General features: G+C 55.9%; 5 protein-coding genes across 5 annotated transcripts; 2 read left to right on the forward strand and 3 right to left on the reverse strand.

Annotated features, from left to right (window-relative positions):
- Positions 1 to 1390: 1390 nt before the first annotated feature.
- CGCA056_v000417 (uncharacterized protein) lies at positions 1391 to 2107 on the reverse strand (the record flags this gene model as incomplete). The annotated part of the gene is made up of 1 exon (XM_037315678.1): positions 1391 to 2107. One exon carries the CDS (start codon positions 2105 to 2107, stop codon positions 1391 to 1393), a length of 717 nt encoding a protein of 238 aa, XP_037186215.1.
- A 2068-nt stretch (positions 2108 to 4175) lies between these two features.
- CGCA056_v000418 (uncharacterized protein) lies at positions 4176 to 7839 on the reverse strand (the record flags this gene model as incomplete). The annotated part of the gene is made up of 7 exons (XM_037315679.1): positions 4176 to 4658; positions 4715 to 5155; positions 5215 to 5679; positions 5736 to 6252; positions 6302 to 7038; positions 7091 to 7130; positions 7178 to 7839. 7 exons carry the CDS (start codon positions 7837 to 7839, stop codon positions 4176 to 4178), a joined length of 3345 nt encoding a protein of 1114 aa, XP_037186221.1.
- A 1461-nt stretch (positions 7840 to 9300) lies between these two features.
- Positions 9301 to 11142, reverse strand: CGCA056_v000419 (uncharacterized protein; the record flags this gene model as incomplete). The annotated part of the gene is made up of 5 exons (XM_037315680.1): positions 9301 to 9953; positions 10009 to 10087; positions 10143 to 10275; positions 10330 to 10979; positions 11044 to 11142. The coding sequence occupies 5 exons, from the start codon at positions 11140 to 11142 to the stop codon at positions 9301 to 9303; spliced, it is 1614 nt and encodes a 537-aa protein (XP_037186222.1).
- A 1911-nt stretch (positions 11143 to 13053) lies between these two features.
- CGCA056_v000420 (uncharacterized protein) lies at positions 13054 to 14184 on the forward strand (the record flags this gene model as incomplete). The annotated part of the gene is made up of 1 exon (XM_037315681.1): positions 13054 to 14184. The coding sequence occupies one exon, from the start codon at positions 13054 to 13056 to the stop codon at positions 14182 to 14184; it is 1131 nt and encodes a 376-aa protein (XP_037185538.1).
- Positions 14185 to 16233: 2049 nt separating this feature from the next.
- Positions 16234 to 17382, forward strand: CGCA056_v000421 (uncharacterized protein; the record flags this gene model as incomplete). Its single annotated transcript, XM_037315682.1, has 2 exons — positions 16234 to 16441; positions 16517 to 17382. 2 exons carry the CDS (start codon positions 16234 to 16236, stop codon positions 17380 to 17382), a joined length of 1074 nt encoding a protein of 357 aa, XP_037185537.1.
- Between the last annotated feature and the right edge of the window lie 167 nt (positions 17383 to 17549).

Consider the following 17549-nt stretch of genomic DNA (forward strand, 5'->3'; position numbering starts at 1 on the left):
GCGCCCGAATCGTATGCACAGCGGAGCCGAGAACGCGATCGAGAACCCACCGCGGCGGAGATCGTGGCGGGGGAAGACGCAAGAGTGGGATTCTGGCGACGGCGATGGTTGGTTGGGGACGACGGTGGGACCGCTCGTGTACATCTGTCCTGTGGGTGAACTGTAGAGCCAGTGCTCAGACTCGAAAGCGCCCCCATCTGAAGTCGCGATGGAATCACCGAGAAACCTCTCTTCAAGGCGAGGCGCTCGAGAGTGATCCAAGGATATCAGAAACGTTCGAGGCCCTGCTTGGCAGTTTTGGCAGTTCGTCTTGGCAACGAAAACAAACGGGAGCCACCTCGCTTGCCCCGGCCGCGATCACGACATGGGAACTCGAGCAAACAATCAAGAGGAAACGCGACACGGTAAGATCGATCGTGCCAAGATTTCAAAGATAGCCTCATCGACGTCGCAAGGGAACGAGAAGTCTAGACGCGCCGAGCTGGCTGTCATGTCTGTCACCGAGGAGGCGGGGCGGGGTGAGGAGGGGGAGGGGGCATGTAACCGTGTCCAGGGGGCTTCTCCGTCTCAGGAAGCCCAGAAAAGACCCTTAAAACAAGCACAGAAAAAAGATGGAAAGCCTAAAATAGAGAGGGGGATGGCATCGCGACTTAGTCAGTTTCCCTGTCGTTGATCTTCGACAGAGACGGTTGATCCTTTATCTCAAATCAAGTCCTATTTTGAGGTGTTGGTTTCGCGGTATGCGGGGCGACGAACATGGGGAAAGTGGACAAGAAAGCTGGTAAGGACGGTGTCAAGTCTTCGCGGAGGATAGACTTTTGCCTCGAAGCGCAGGACTGATAATGCCATATGCTATATGATGCTCGGTATCGCCAGAGTTGTGAGAAAACATGCCCTAGTTCCCAAATGCGGTTGCTGGTGGTAAGGTACTTGCCAGATCTCGCACGCGCCCCTGCGACGAGCGTCAAGAGTCCTTATTATCCAATTGAAGAGATAGTTGGCAAACGTTATTGCTACGACAAAGAAAGCAGGAAGAATGGTGCCAAATGGTACTATAGTGAATACGTTATAGAAGTCTGCCGAGACACCACGATGCTTCACAAGAGTCAATAGTCGCAGTGCAACGAGACATGAAAGGACAAGACCGGTGCTTGGATATCATAACATATCTATCGTATCGTATGTGTTTCCGTCATATCGTTCTTCGCTCGCTGTCGTCCATACAAAATACCTCATCCAACAGATAAATCATAACCAAATATCCCAACAACTCCAACTAAGACAGACCCTCATAGAATCACAAATCATGAAACATCATATCTCCAAAATAATAAGACCCATCCCGGAATAGACTCGTACAAAGTCATTCAAACGTGTGCCAGGTCTTCCTTCATCGCCTGTGAATGTACTCCCGCTCCCTTCTGCGGTCCGAGATGGTAACTCTCATCCTCTCCTCCTCAGGCGGCGGGGGTGGCGGCAGCATGCGCGGCGGCGAGTACCGCCTCCCCTCCACGTACCTGAACGTCTCGTAGCGCGGCTCGACGGGGACGGGGACGGGGTACGGCACGCGCACGGGGACGAGCTTCTCGCGCTCGACGTAGACCTCCCTGACGTCCCTCTCGCGGTCGCGGCTGCCGTGGCGCGAGTGGCTGCAGCTGCGGCTGCGGCTGCTGCGCGAGGACTTGCTGCTCTTGCTGCTCTTGACGCTCGGCTCCACGTCGACGGCGATGACCTCGATTGGCGCGGGCTCAGGCGGCAGGACGATGGGGGGCGGCGGAGGAGGAGGAGGAGGGAGCGCGATGACGGGTGGAGGCGGAGGAGGAAGAGGCTCGACGACGGGGGGAGGAGGAGGGGGCGTGCAGGGCCTGACGATGACCGGGGGCGGGGTCGGCTCGCGGGCGGGGATGAAGGTTGTCTTCTTTGTGCGGACGGTGACGGCGCCGTTGGTGGGGGGTTCGAGGTAGAGGCGCTTCTTTGCGCCGTGGTGGGAGTGGTGGCGGTGGTGGTGGTGGTACTCGTAGTATTCTCGTGAGGATGCTGCTTTGGTGGTTAGCTTTTTTGCTTCTGAGGTGACTTCAGGGATAAAGCGGGAGTTACACGTACCCATTTTGAACGGCTGTGCAGAGAGGGGACTGTTGAGGATGGAAGTCTGAGTGCGCCGATGTGGCCTACACTAAGGTGCGACGTTGCCCGATACCGACGGGGTGGTTTTCACAACGGGGGACCGAGGTTCGTTTTGGGTTGCGGGTAGGCGCAGGTCGCAGGCGGATTCTGCTGCAACACACCCGGATATGGGATGATGTGTAGGAGTAAAAAAGGGACGATCGAGTTTTTTTGGCGGGACAGAAGTGAAGATCAGCTTCTGAATCAGAAAAAGAGAGGCGGGAAGGCTGGGCTTCGAGTGCGTGGCGATGGAGCTGCACTAAATAAGGTCGGGGGCAGAAGATGGGGGGATGAATGGTGGGCGGGAGATGCGCTATCCCATTATATAACTACGTACCGCTGGGCGCAGGAGAGCCAGCTGCTGCCAGGGAAAGACACAGAAAAAAGACTTGGAAAAGCGAACTTGTCCAGGCAAGGCCGGACGGGAAATGTCACCGTCGCTGACGGCTGTCACTGGTTGGGTTGGGCGGCGGTGGGTGTCACCCACACCACCCACCTCGCATAGCCGGATGGTACAAGTACCTTGCGCTTCCTAGTTTGCAGTACAGTACAGTGCTCACAAACACCAAGGAGATGATGGTGTGTCAGCCCGAGGGAAAGCCCAGTCTGGATGGGAGACCCAGGCCAGGCTGGGTCGACGTGCAGCTGCCGTGTCGAGGGAGAGAAGACGACGACGACGGGAAGTGGTGCATCGCCATGGCCGTGTCCCCCGCCCTCTGGAGGCTCAGCAGCAGCGGCATCAGCAGCGCCGAGGACCCAGCAGCGGGAAGCCCGACCGAGACGAGACGCACGAGAGAGGGGACCGAATGGAGCACAGCCGCTTTGGATGGAGCAGAACATACTTAGTACTAGAGTATGGTATCTTTTCTGCAAGACTCTGTTCGCACGCGCAACGTGGGATATCTCTAGAGAGCAAGCAATGAACAAACCATGACACTGGCCAGCAAATTATAATTAGGAGGTACCATGCAGAACCGCAAACCTGTCCAACAAAAACCAGGACCATCCCCCCTCCATCTTCCCACATGAACAAGACCCTTCCCTCCTTCCAGACCGTCCTTCCACCATCTTCTTTCCCTTCGCGTGAGGGACAGGGGCGCGCGATTGGGCAATTAGGGCCTTATGACGCCAGTGGGCACGTCACGCCAAAATCAAGATTCCGGGAGGGTCCTCGTGCGCTCTTCTGCTGGAGGAAGGGGTGCTTGGCCCGGGCTGCCACCTCCCTCTTTTTTGGGTTCTCCGGCTGACATCCCCCGGCGGTCTCGACCGTCTTCATTCGCTCCGCGCACCTCGGGTCCTCTCTCGATGCACTGCGCTATGTGTGTGTGCGAGTCCTGCGTCCCGTCCTGCGTGCTGCCCGTCACCGCCGATGGTCGACGGCGCGGGATGGGAGGAAATCAAGGTTGTTGATGTGCCGCCGCGCGAGATTGCTCGCAGCTAGCCCGCTGCGCACCGCCTTTTCCCACGAGATGCGATTGCTCTGCGCCGCGCCTTTTCGACGTCCACTTGCGCAGCCAACTCGGGGTACCCCTGATCGTGGGGTTGCAGGGCTGAGCTTGTTGGATTGGGTGCGCTGGCAGCTCCATCGTCTGTCCCAACCATCTCCGCCGCGCCGCCGCCATCTCTTTGGGGTCCGGGGCCAGCAGACATCGTTGGGCCGCGGGGCGACAAGAGAGAGAACAATTCTTCCCCGAGTCGCTGCGCGACCTCTTGGGCCCCGATTCTCAGGAGCGGGCCTCATTCTCGTTGGGCGCCGTCCTCGATGCCAAGGCCGCGAACTGTACGATCCCATCTATCGATCGTCGCTGGCTGCATGCTTGACTGATTCGAGATCCGGCCATCTCTTCGCAGCCCAACCTCTGCATTGCCGCTTTCTTTTTCCTCCCCTTCCCAGATCAAGTCTAGATCCATCCATTGTGACCCTTGACCCTGGGATCTATCGGGCTCGGGTGCCCCCGAACTTCCTTGATACGATCGATCCAAGGCAGTCGCCCACCGTGGGACTAGGGCCCTCAAGCCGCCGACATCCTCGCGCGCTGCTGCCGCCGTGACGCACCATCTGACCGAACCAGCTTCACCGTCCGCCTCATGAAGTTCTGTTTGGCTGACGGCGGTCGAGCATACACAGCCGCCTTTGGAGAAGGGAGCTCACCCGCCTCCATCGCGTCATGGTGATTTGACTTCTCTGAGATGCCAGCGTGTGCAGAGAACCCGGATACGAAATTGTCCTCGCGGCGAAATTTATTGGCCATCCAGTTGAACAGATGGCCTAGCTCTCCCATCCACCACAGACCAAGCACGATGACCAGGATGGTGACTGGTATCGCAGAGGCCCAGTAGAGCCACTGACCGGCCTCCATGTCACGGATGTCGCTCGTGTTCATCCCGAAGATGCTCGACACCGCGCTCAGGGGCAGGAATATGATTGTGACAATGGTGAAAGCATAGATGGCCTGCTCTTGCCGGTCCTTCATCACCGCTGCGTTGTTCAGATTCTAGCCACTCGTCAGCAAAGTCGTCCCATGCTGAAAGTCAAGTTTGTTGGGCTTACCGTCTGCTCCAGGACATCGGCCTGTTCAGCATATTCATCAAAGTCTCTTGCCCGACGCTCCAACAGTTGCGTGCACTCTGCGGCGAGGAGATCCCTGAAGCCAGCAGCATCCGTGGACGGAAGCTTGTAAAAGTCTGACACCTCAGCGATGGATGCCAGCAGAACGTCCGCCTCGCCGTCCTCGGCGTATCTGTTCCTCGCCATGCGCAGGTGATTCCGCAAGGACGCACCCTCTCGTCTGTTCGCCTCACTGTACTGGACCGCGTTCAGACGGCGGTGCTTTGGTGTTGTGGATGAACCTTCGTCCCGAGATGCCAAAATAGAGTTGAAAACGCTGTTTTGCGCAGCTATCGTGCGGTTGATCACGGTGACTTCCTGACGCAAAAAGTTGATTCGCTGCTGATAAGTCATGTCTGACGCCCCGTTTGCAATTTCGTTCTCCTGCGAAGAAAAAAGTTTCAGCACGTGAAACGGCGGTGTTCAACCCAAATTAGACTTACCAAAGCTCCGAGATACTCAGAGTATGTGTCGCTGATTCCAGCATACTTTTCAGACGTGTTGGAGAGGAGTCCGTATCCGATCAGGGATACGACCTCCAGCGGGAGGACGGAAGAGCGTTCCAAGAGCTTAAGATTTGACAGGCGTTCCATGATGTGCTTCATGCCGCTCTTCACCAAAGAGTCGGCCACGTCCAGATGGTCCTCCCACATGTGTGTCTCATGACTGGCGTAGATCAGACCCATGACCAGATGAAGCCAAGCACGGATCAGGTCAATAGGCACATCGATCTCCAGGCGGTCCGTAAGTTCAGCGTGAGACAGGATGCTCTTGAAAGCCATGACAGGGAGGGCGAGTTGTCGCAAAGCTTTTCTTATCGTTGGGGCGTTGGCGAAGACGGCGTCGCGTCGTCTCTTGTCGAGTCCGTGAGGGTGAGGTTCGCCATCTGCGGAGTCGGTAACGGGGACCTAAAGGTAGTTTAGCGACAGTTTGAGTTTGCGGCAAACTTTAGACGGAAACTCACCCAGACGAGGTTCATCACAGCCCCCCAGAACCGCTCAGTTGTTGGCCCGTCAAACAGTGGAGGCAGGAAAAATCTGAACAGAGTGTCGGCAGCGTTGAATATGTCAACGCGGTCTTCGTAATCCTGCTTCTTCCAAGGTTTGTTCTTTAACTCCTGGATGGCAGCCCCCTGCTGTTCAAGGTAGGCGTAGACCTCGTCTCGACCAGACGCCTCGGAATCCAAGTAAGCTCGCCGGTCCGGCCCGTTTGTCTCGGCAGTCAAGAAATCCTCTACTTCGGAAAGCTGTTTTTGTAGGACAATAAAGTTGGGGCCCTCGACCGGGCTTGAGATATGAGCGTCAGCCCAGCTGAAGATGTGAAACCTCTCGTTTTCTTTTCCATGTCCCGGCGGATAGCTCAACCGTTTTCCGGGTGAAAGGGGAGCCGGCTGAAGGCCGGCACCGGGCTGAGACCGAGTGTTGCTCACTGATTGTCTGATGGGTCGGAGGATGCCGCTCGGCGGAAGTTGAGGTGGCGCACTGTTTCCCGTTAGCTACATCCGGCAAGCTGCGGAGCTGATATACCGACCAGATTTCCATCGTGACAACGACATTTCTGCGTGATATGCTAGCAAACTGCAAAACCTTCCACCAACGTGCTTCGCCCAGCTGACGGCCGTTAAAGTGGAAGCGCACTGTCTTGGGCCAGAAGTCGGCGAAGTGGGCGATGAACGCAAACCACGTCTGACACTCCTCAAGAGGAAAAGACCATAAGACTGATTCCCCGTACTGAACGAGGATCCGCCCAGACTCTGCGCTGTGAGAAGGGTCTTTCGCCGGCTCTGACACCACGCTGACGCTGTCGCCTCGCAGGGCCGCCTCGGACATCGAACCGCAAGTGATGAGAAGGGAGTTGTCGAGAACGATGCACCAAAGCTGGCGAATGTGAAAGCAGGAACTCTTATCACCGTTCCCAATTTGCCGCGTAGCTTGTTGCATGTCGCGCTTCTGGGAGTTTCGAGAGAACGATGCTTGCAACAGAGTCTGGGGAGGGTAAGCCCCTGGGTTTCCAGTGGCCAGGATTCCAGAGTAGTCCTCGAGAGAGAAGTAGGGTACACAGAGCCATGTTGCCGTTCGCTTATCCGGAGTCGACCCTTTCTCATGTTCCCCTTTTTGTAGAGACAGTTGGAGGTAGCTCGGCTCCATGTGCTTTACCGTGGTTTGCCGGCTGGTTCTGACTGTCTTGGAATAGTTCTTCCTCACGTTGGAGAGAAGCTTCCGGATGTCATTCTGCTCGTTTTCCGAGAGGCATCGCGAGATTTCGTTCTGGGAATGGTCAGCTTCGGGGCCTTCTGTATACTGCTGAGCAAATACTCACCGTGAATTCATCAAAGTTCATTATGTCTTGTTGTACATGCCTAGCAGTTGTTAGGGACGAAGAAACAATGTTTGTCTGAGAACTTACAGCCATCTGAACAGAGACTGCCTCCTCCTCCTCGCATCATGGACAATCTCCAAAGCCGCAGAGTGCAAGCCACCAAGCACACCTTCGCCGGTGTACTTTGACTGGTACACATAAAATGCCTCGCTCAGCGGTGGCTCTTCTCCCCTCAGCGTAGAGTCGTCAGAAAACGGCGTCTCCAAATCAGACCCGTCATCGTCTTTTGAGTGATCGCCAGACGGACGAGCGGGGTCAAAGGCGTAAACCTTCCCCGTCGTCTCCTCCACATCAACCCAGTCCTCCGTCTCCTGGATAGGAGTCAGATACTCCATGTCCGTGAACTCTGGCGGCATCGGGAACCCGTCCAGGTCGACGGAGTGTTCGTCTCCCGTAGCGTCCGTGTAGACAGAAATGGGCGATGGCTCCTTGGACGGGGCCGGAGGCATCTCTTCCTCCTCTTCTGGTACCGCCGACGGGAACGCAGGTGTTTGCTGCCGCGAAATAGGTGCTGCCATGGGCGTTTTCGGCCGGCGTCTCGGTGTGATGGCGTCCGTAGGCGAGGCGAAGCGAACCATGGGCTGAAGTAGTGATCGGGTCGATCGCCGGCGGGCTGGGGTGGTGGCATGCGGCGGTGGCGTCGGCGGGACGGGGATGTAGATGTCATCTTGCTTCCGAAAGTCCTCCATCATCTGGGCCAGGTTCACACCCCTGTACTGGCTTCTGAGACTTTGTGCTGAGGTTCGCGGCGGGAACAGGGAATGGCCTCGACGGCGAGGTTCCCTCTGCGATTCATACATATTGCTGGCCGATTCGTACTGTGTCTTGCGGCTGTATTTCGTGTGTGAAACACAGTGTAAAGTCTCGGCAATCGTGTGTAAGTGGCTACCAAAGCCCTTAGACTTGCCAGATATTGGTCGTCTTTTCTTCAAGTGGTAAGTGGTATCAATAGTTTCAACGACCAAACGCATCAAACCTCCCCAAAAGGCCCAAAAGGGTCGTCTCAGAACGAGTCTGCAACACTTAAGTAAGAAAATGCCTGCAATAGTGGTATCGCGTCAAATGTCACCCAGCCGACGCTTGTTTCTTGGCCAGCCACCCGCGTGGTCGCAATCAGGTGGCAGGGCCGCCGCTAACACGAGGCCCAGTGGGCATGTGCGCTACCCGTGCGCTGTCGCTCGAGGCACGCGGAACCGCTAGCGCCGCCGTTGGCAACCTCCCTCCCCGCCATCTTCAGCGCTTGTCGCGGGGAGGTCCCAGCAGCCGTTGGGTGTTTCTGCGCCGAGCCCAGCCACTGACGTCCTAAGACGGTCGTTCCTGGTGCTTCTGCTACTGGGATGTACCTGCATTTGAGATGGACGACAGTCCGCTTAAGTCGGCATCGACCTGGTTCACAGAGGCTCACGATAGCTGCTAGTTTTTCACGACAAAGCGAGTAGCGTATGTTCGGATCTCTTTTCGTTGCCGTCCCGGCCGAATGTCTACACAAAACAAGTGGTTGTCCGTCCTCCTGAACTCCCAAGTCGACCCACGGGTATCTACCATTCCTGAACTCCAACCCAAGTGGTATCTCGTTCCGTTCCAGAAAGTGAAAGAAGACCAAACAAAAAACAGACGATGAGTGTCCCAAGAGTCCTCATCTGTCCATGTCCACGTATCGGTATCAAAAGGACCAATAAGCGACTCGGTCAGCTGAGGAACCCAAGCCCATCCGTCTAGTACAAAGAAACAACGAACCACCTCGAAGGATCTTAGCCAGCCATTCGGTACCAGAATTTACAATGTTCGTAAGGCTGGCCGGCCAAGTATCTGCCATCATCTGAGCGTCCATCCCTATTGCTGGGATCAAAACCGTCGCACTGCTGCAGGTACGCATCCGCCGGTCGTAGGTAAACAAGGTAAAGCAAGTCAGAAAGCCACCGTAAGTTCTGTGCTCAGACTAGTCCCTCTGGTAGAGAAACTCTAGCCAGTAGTTTCTCAGCCATTGCAAAGTCGAAGCCAATATCCACAATGAGAACCCATATGGAAGGGGTTGCTGAAAGCGATGGTAAGTGCGAAGTATCCGAATGTCGAAGCTCGTCACCGACAGTGAGGTGCAAACAGCAAGAAATCCAGGCTGAGAAGCGACTGGCTAAAAACGTGCCTGGTCTTCAAAAGTTCGGGATGTGAGCGTCTCTCATCTTCTTCGCCATCTCGTCGATGGATGCGATGTAGTAAGACGGGGCAGCAGTCGAGGGACCAGGAATACCGAGCTGCTGTTGCTGCTGCTGCTGACGGATCTGGGGCAGATTGACGTCGGTGTAGAAGTCCTCCTCCTCGAGCCAGTTGCCGTCGCGATCGAAGATTTGGGCATACTCGTCGAGAAGACCCTGGGAGTACCAAAGCTTCATGTCCTCGCGCCAGGGGAAGTTGAGGTCGCTCCAGAACCGGGTGATCGGGTCCTTGAAGGCATGCTGGCGGCGCCAAAAGGGCAAGACGATCACGACCAGCTTCGCGAGCAAGAGCTTCATCTTGCGGATCTCCTCGGGCTTCGCCTTCTTCTCCTCATAGATGCAAATCATCGCCATGCGAATAGGCATCTCGAAGCTCTCCATCAGGCCCGGCTGCGTAAACTGGTAGTGGTAGAAGCGGCCAGAGAGAAGGGGGCCGTAGTACTCGACGGCCTCCTTGACGTTTTCGAGGAAGTACTTGCAGCCGCTGGCGATGTCGAGCTTGACGCAAGTGCGGTAGTTCATGGCGTTGAAGAGAACGAAGCGCGCATCCCACTTCTTCTGGCCTCGGTCGACCTTCATGCCTACCAGAACTGGAGAAATCGTCAGAAATCCGCACCATAATGGAGCTCGCAGGCGTTTTCTTACATCCGTTATAGAGAAAGACGATGATAGGGCCAACCTGCTTGACGTCGTACTCGTCCATCTTCAGGAACGTCTTGCCATTCTATTCAAAAACACGATTAGGATGCAGTTATTGTGAAGTCAAGCGCATGCCTTACCGCGTCAGCAGGGGGAAGGTGCTCGGCAAACCAGGTCGAGTCCGCAACCAGAATATCGCGGTGAGCCAAGGCGTTCATACTACCCTTCTTGAAGGCAAGGGTGACATCCCATCCGTGCTTGGCACCAAAGAGCCTGCGAAGACGAAAGTCAGTAGACGACTGGTATTCACTTTGTCGGGTCACTCACTCGCGGCGGCGGTCTCTCTCGCGCGCAGCGAGCACCGCCTTGGCGAGAGCCTCCTCCTTCTCGACTTCCTCCTTCTCATCCTCGGCGGCGGCGGCAGCAGCAGCGGCTCCGTTGTCTTCCTCCTCGATAGCCACAGCAGAGTCCTCGTCCTCCGACTCAGAGTCCTCGAAAGAAACGGCGACGCCCTTGCCCTTGTCCAGCTTGACCTTCTCCTTCCGAGTCAACTTCTTCTTTTCGGCAAACAGTTCGACGGACGCCGCGGGGCGGCCGCCGCTGCCGATGGGAGTGTCGATGGCTTCGCGGGCCGCCTTTCTGGCCTTGGCCTGGACCTTCTTCTTGGCCGCGCGCTTCGGGTTCTTTTTATGAGCCATCTCGCTGTTGTCGCTGTCGTCGCTGTCGCTATCGTCACTGCTAATGTCTTCACTGTCGTCGTTCTCGCTGTCGTCGCCTCTGCTATCTTCGTTGGCGGTAGTGATGTCGGTGTTTTTGTAGGATCCAGAAGAAGTCTTGGTCGAAGTGAGAGGAGGAAAATCCACAACACTGTCAGTGCAAGGTGAGGGATTCTTCAAGTTTGCAGCACAAGCTGACTGAATTTTAGAGCTAGGCTCCAAGTTCGTCAAGCTGCCTTGGCCTTCCCGAGTGAGCTTCTCCTGGTCGAGGACAGCAGAATGAAGTGCTGCCAGAGATGCAGCAGGGGTGAGGCTTTCCGCGGACAAGGACGGGAAGGAATTCCTCGGCTTCAATGGTGATATCCTGCCTCAGGGGGCTAGGCTTCATGCCCTTCAGGTAGGCGACATGAGCCCAGGAGCGCATCTTTAGGAACTCGTGAGATACACGGTTAGTAGGCAGTCGGGACTAATTCAAATTCAAAGGAACTTGAAAGACGATGGCACGCAACAAACCCGATGTTGAACTGGTCTGTAGAAAAAGATGAGATATGCGTGAGTGACTGGGTTGGTTGTGTCTAAGAACACTCGGGTGCAGTGCAGCAAACTTAGGATCTCAGAAATCTCAAAAGAAAACTGCTTGTGTGAAAATTCTGAGGCAGATGAGAATGCCAGGTCGGCAGGTAGCTGGTGTGCTGTGGTAAGTGATCCTTCCCCTTCTGTTCTTTCAGTCTCACCTTCGCCTTGCCCAGTGCTTACCAAGAGGGAAGGAGTCTACATGTATTCCAGGCCCATCTAGTACTCCGCGGAAGCAGAGATCTTCTCTGATGAGAGATCATATTATCGCAACTCGATTCGAGGGAGGCCCCCTTCACTCAGTCATTTTGATATTTCCCCCCCTGAAGCCTTGAATGAAATATGAATCCTTAAGCAGACCTCATGAATCTGGCTCGGGCTTTTTTGAGAAAATCAATCCCTTCAGCGACTCGGTAAATTCCTCAACCTGAGTGGTTGAAAGCTTTCCTGTAGGTAGAAAGCATGAGCAGAGGAAAGAGTGCCCCACTTGGTCGCTCCCTACTTCCTTTATTGCGGTAAAGAACCCAAAGCTCAACGCTGGTTTTGTCCGACACAAACAGACATTGCTATGATGTATGGTCTTTCCGTCAGCCCAGCTATGGCGAAGAGACCACTGCCTAGGTACAACAGCAAACCGCCGGTAGAATCTTCGTCAAAAGAAAGGCATTTGCGTCCGCAACCTCGCTGTTGCACTGCAAGTTTGTTTCAATTTGACTTCTGCGCGGCCAAGCTCCCGTGCCGCTGCAAGGGTCATATTTCAAGAAAAAAAGGCAGAATGTCGCAAGCCGGTGGGCGAACACCGGCCAGGTTGGGTCAACGCTGTATCAAAATTCTCCGAGTTTATCAAGACGAATAAAAGAAAATCAACCCTATTCGTTTTTTCAAGATCGAGAATATATTTACTCCCAACCGGAAGGAAAACAAACAATAAAGCGAAGAAGATGAAAAAAATCATCCAGGTCAGTGGTCGCAGATCATCCATCCTCGTTGTCGTCTGTATACTTACATAAGCGGGAGCAAGGACAAAGAGCAAAAAACCGGCCGCCCAAGGAAACATCACAATCTCTGGGGCATAGGCGATATAAGGTCAAAACGACCCCGGTCTTCGCTAGTCATGTCCATCCATACCTCGCTCTCACTATTTCCTGTTCAGACCATCGATCGGACCCACTCCCGAGCCGATCCTCGCGGATTGGACAGCCGTCATCAGAGTTGACCGGCGCCCTTGCGGGGCGGACGGCAGAGGTTCCATCGGAGGGGGCACTTGGTGAGCGCTTGGCGCTTGCACTTACAGGGCATCATACCTACCAAACCTGAGAGGCACAACGCGCTACATCGATGGAAACCCGCCAATCTTTCTGACTGGATCAAGCCTTGGGAGAACTAGCCAAGACAGACCATGTCAAGGCCTTTGATGCTCGGGAAAGTATCACGGCACAACGAGACAAACCTCGGGAGTTGCACGGGGAACCGGAGTCCGCCATCATCTTCCCAAACAGACGGCGCCCCGGTATGCCCCTTTACACGGGCCTTGGAGACCAACCGATTTGCGGTGGTGAGGTTGCCATCTCCACCGTCCCCCGTTTAAACTCGGACTCATGATCCGGCCCGAGAAACATTGACACCTGCCCGAGTCCCCCGTGTTCATGATAATAATAAGCAGTCGCCCACGAGCAACGAAGACCGTTCTTACGATGAAGCCGACATTCCAATCCATCTTTTACCCCAAGCCTCACAAATACCTCTACCTATACCCAGCAAAATGAGCTCCTCAAACGGCAACAGAGCCCTCTGGATCGCATCCTACCAGGAGCCCGCTCAGATAATCGACCTCCCCATCCCAGACGCTCCCACCGGCACAGTCGTCGTAAAGATCCTTGCTGCTCCTATCGTCCCTTACACCCACCTCTTCCACTCCGGCAAGCTCGAGCATGTCTCCCTCCCTCCCCCCTACGTGCCCAACCCGAATGCCATCGGCCGAGTGCATCAAGTCGGCCCCGACGCCGTCAAAGTCAAGGAAGGCGACCTTGTTTACGTCGACGCCACCACCCGTGGCCGTGACGATCCCGGAAAGATGATCATGATCGGCCACATTGGCGGCCACGGCGAGGACAAGAAGCTCACTCAGGAGTGGCGTGACGGTTCACTGCAGCAGTACCAGAAGGTGCCCCTCGAGAATGTCTACCTTCTCGACGAGAAGCGTCTGTGCGGCGAGCTTGGATATGACTACGCAGCTTTACATTCTATCGCACACTACTCCGTCGCCGCGGGTGCCCTCCTCGAGGCCGCCGATGTCAAGGTGGCCGAGACCGTCATCATCGGCCCTTCAGGAGGTTCCTTTGGTGGCCTGGCCGTCGAGGTCGCCCTTACCGCAGGCGCCAACGTCATCGCGCTAGGCCGCAGCGAGAACAAGCTCGCCGCCATGCGCAAAAAGCTCAACGACCACCCCCGCCTCAAGACCGTCGTCATGACTGGCGACGAGGAGGCCGACGCTGCAGCCATCCGCCAAGCGACCCCCAACGGCACCGGCGCCGAGATCTACAACGACTGGACCCCCGGCGAGCTCAAGAACCCGCCGTACCTCGGCGCCGCTCTGCGCGTGCTCAAGCGCGAGGGCAGAATCATCCTCAGCGGTGGCGCCAGCGAGACTCTGACTATCCCCTACGCCTCCTTCGGCATCATGAACCTCAAGCTGCAGGGCAAGTGGATGTGCGAGCGCCGCACGCTCGAGCAGCTGATCAGGATGATTGAGGGTGGCCAGCTGCGCATCGGCAAGGAGAGCGGCAGCGAGCTGGCCGTGTTCACCCTGGACCAACATGAAGAGGCCATCGAGCACGCGCGACTCAACGGTGGCTGGAGAAACTACACCGTTGTCGCGCCCAACCCTTGGTAGAAAAAGAGGGTTCCACAGAATTGTTTTGCTTTTGATATCTTCCTTTCGTCATATGTAGCAAACGCATCAGCGTGCAGTCGATACAGGCTTGGGGCATTTGTGAATATAAGGAAAAATTAGAATTATTGAGCGAATAGAACCGGGCTTGTGTAAATGAACCTCCCCCTCCCCCCTCCCCAAAATCTCCCCCAGGGCTGCAGATGACAAAATGTGCTCTGACTTCTATCAGCGACATGGATGTCAGATCTGTCCCTGCATGTTTGTCAATTTCTGAACAAGCGACACGTCACATTGCTGACGAGACCCGAAAACCAAAATCCGACGACACGGTCCAGAGACAGAGGGAAGGTCTGTCTGTCTTACCTCGTAAGCCAGTCTTTCACGACCTGTATCCCGTTGCGCCACTGGCTGATCCTCGTCGAGTAATTAAATAAGGTTTATGTTTCCATCGTAGATCTTGCGTTGACAGCCCAGGGCAGACAGACGGCCGCCAATGCATGTGAATGGTGAATGACTGAGGTTATGTAAGGGCAGCCAGCCAGCCAGCCAGCCAGCCATGGATACCTCCATAATACCCAACAGGCCAACAAACGTTGCAGCGGTCTTGTCCCCGTGTTTTTATTGCCTGGCGGCTCCCGTGCCGCTTTGCTGCAGGCATTATTGGCGGGGAGCAGCTCCTCCGTTTGCCGGTGTGTTTTGGCAGCCCTCCCAGGGCTCCTTCCAAGCACACGTCGACATGGGTCTGGAAGGGCAGGTACATTACTGGCCGTTTGTCACTGGCTGGGCTCCGGTCGGTGAAGAGCCGGACGCGCTCATTCACCGGTACGGCGCTCTTATCTCAAGCGAAAAGATAAGACGCCATTTAAAAGGGGCCCAGAGTTCGCAATCATGTACATGGCCATCATGTAGCTGTGAGATGGCGTCCAAGTATTGGTAGGAGGTACTTTAGCTACCTTACATAGGTGCGATGTCCGTCTCGTACAACTTGAAGCTTTGCGGCTTGATCAATAAGAACCTGTTTTGGCAACCCAACAATTGAGGCTTGCATACAAATCATAATGGTAAAAACAGACAACAACACGAAACATGAATCAATAATACGCCGCAGACTAGCCACTCTCCTCATTGAATTTAAACTCGTCGGCAATGCCCTGGGGCACTGGAGAGGACCCAAATGCAGCAACATCACCCGAACTGAGGGCCCGTGCACGACGAGCATCACCTTCCCCGGGCGCTAGCATCGCTCCCGCCGTCGCTGGGATCCCTGTCCACCACATGGCGGGGGGAGCTTGCCAAGGTGCCCCGTGGAGGCACGCTGCACAACCGGTGTGCTTCCCTCCAGGTTCCCTTCCAGCTTGCCAGCCAGCCCAGTCAGGTCGGTCTGCACTTTACACACAACTCGACACGCACACCTCGCACGCCGGGACACACCACACAAACGTGGTACCGGCACCAACCAAACTGAGGTAAGGGTATCTGTCAGTCGCTGCAGTCAATCAGTCAGTCAGGTTGGAGGAAAGCAAACGCGCACACAATCAATCAACGGCACTTTCCAGCCTGAGGCCCCCATCTTTTTTCAACTTCACCTCGTCCTCAAGCGGTGCTGCCTCCTCCTCCGTTCGCCGACCTTCAAGGCAGGAAGGCAGGAGACGCTCGTCGGTCGCCGCCTCCCCCGAAATCTGAGCGGATCTGACACACTTCCTGCCTCCAATTCAACTGCCTTCCACCACGATCGCTCTTTTTTCGCTCCCTCGGCCGCCCACGACGACGCGCCGCCGCCGCCTCCACACCCAACCGACCCCTCGCCTCATTCACTCCACATCCATTTGCTGCCTCTCTTGACATCATCGCAGCAAACAATTACTCAGTCTCATGTCTGTCCCTTTCATCGCACTCACTCCGCAGTGAAAGCGTTGCTCATCCCGATCGCTCCATTCGCTCAGACCCTCTCGGTGCCGCGACTCAGGTGAGTTATCTTCGCCATACCGCCAGAACCCGTGTCAGACCCAGTTTCTCATCTCATACAGGTACCGAACCCGACCCAGCATCATGGCCGCCCCTCCAGTCGACCCGCTGGCTGCCGCCACCCAGAACTTGATGGCCGCCGTGCAAGGCTACGTCCGCGCCGCTGTTGCTTCCGAGATGGCCAACGGCCCGGTGCAGCCCCGCCTCGCCAACCCCGACTCTCTCCGTGCCCGTCTCGACACCGCCATTCAAGAGAATCGCGACCTCACGGAGAGGGTCAAGAAGCTCGAGAGTAAGAACCGCCGGGACAAGAAGCGCATGATTTTTCCTTGCCTTGCCACTGAAGATACATGTTAACATGACGTAGCAGACCAGGACAAGAAGAGGGAGACCGTCGGTAGGTTTCTGTCCTACACCGGCATCGACTTCGAGGCCCAAAGAGCCTCCCGTCACTCGGCGGCCAAGCTTGAGTTCCATTTCTTCAAGAAGCTCCCTCTCGAGCTCCGCATGAAGATTTGGAAGTTCGCCCTCCCCGGCGGAAGGATCTTTGAGATGACTGGCCCCGATGGCCACTTCCACCGCATGATGCGCGCCCACGATCCCAACCAGGCCAACCCCGCCACCGTCCGTATGAACTCAGGTCTGCCTGAGATGTGCGTTACCACACACAAGACGCCCAAGCTCCGCCTCGCTTGCAAGGAAGCCAACGCCGCCTTCAAGGAGGCAGGTGCCTTCGAGTTCGGTCTTTTCGGTGGTGAGTACAAGGGCGTCTGGTTCAACCACTCCGAAGACATCCTCTACCTGCGCGCCGAGCCCTCCAGCTGGACAAACATCGACATGTCCCGCATCGTCCGCGTCGCGCTGCCCCACACCAAGCTCATGACCAAGGACAACTGCACCGCCAAGATGGACACCATCCTCACCCACTTCACATCCTGCCGCGAGGTCATCATGCTCCAGGCCGTTGACTGGGATTATCGCTCTTGTCTTCCTCCTCCCCGCCTGCCCGCGAAGCTCTACCCTCTTCAGGCCGACGACACCATCGGCCACCACGACTACCCCACCGAGATGTCGACGGAGATAGGAAACGTCGCCGTCTGGAGGGACGTCAAGCGCATCGTCGAGCAGCTGTGGATGGAGCACGTGGTCCAGACCAAGGGTCTCAGTCAGGGCAAGGTGCCCAAGTTCGTCGGTATGGAGATGCTGAGAGCCAAGCACACTCTGTTTGACTAGTATCATTGAGGGCAGGTGGTCCGGCTTTTCTTTAAACTCACGACTTTTGGGATTGTATCATATTCAGGCAAAACATCAGGACTCGCAAGGTGTTGGATTCGGAAGGGTTGCTTTTTCCGACAGGTCCCCGAGATGACTTATGGCAAGACACACACACGATTTTGTTT

Source organism: Colletotrichum aenigma (genome assembly GCF_013390185.1).
Source record: "Colletotrichum aenigma strain Cg56 chromosome Unknown KSG_Cg56_contig01, whole genome shotgun sequence".
Lineage (NCBI taxonomy): Eukaryota > Fungi > Ascomycota > Sordariomycetes > Glomerellales > Glomerellaceae > Colletotrichum > Colletotrichum aenigma.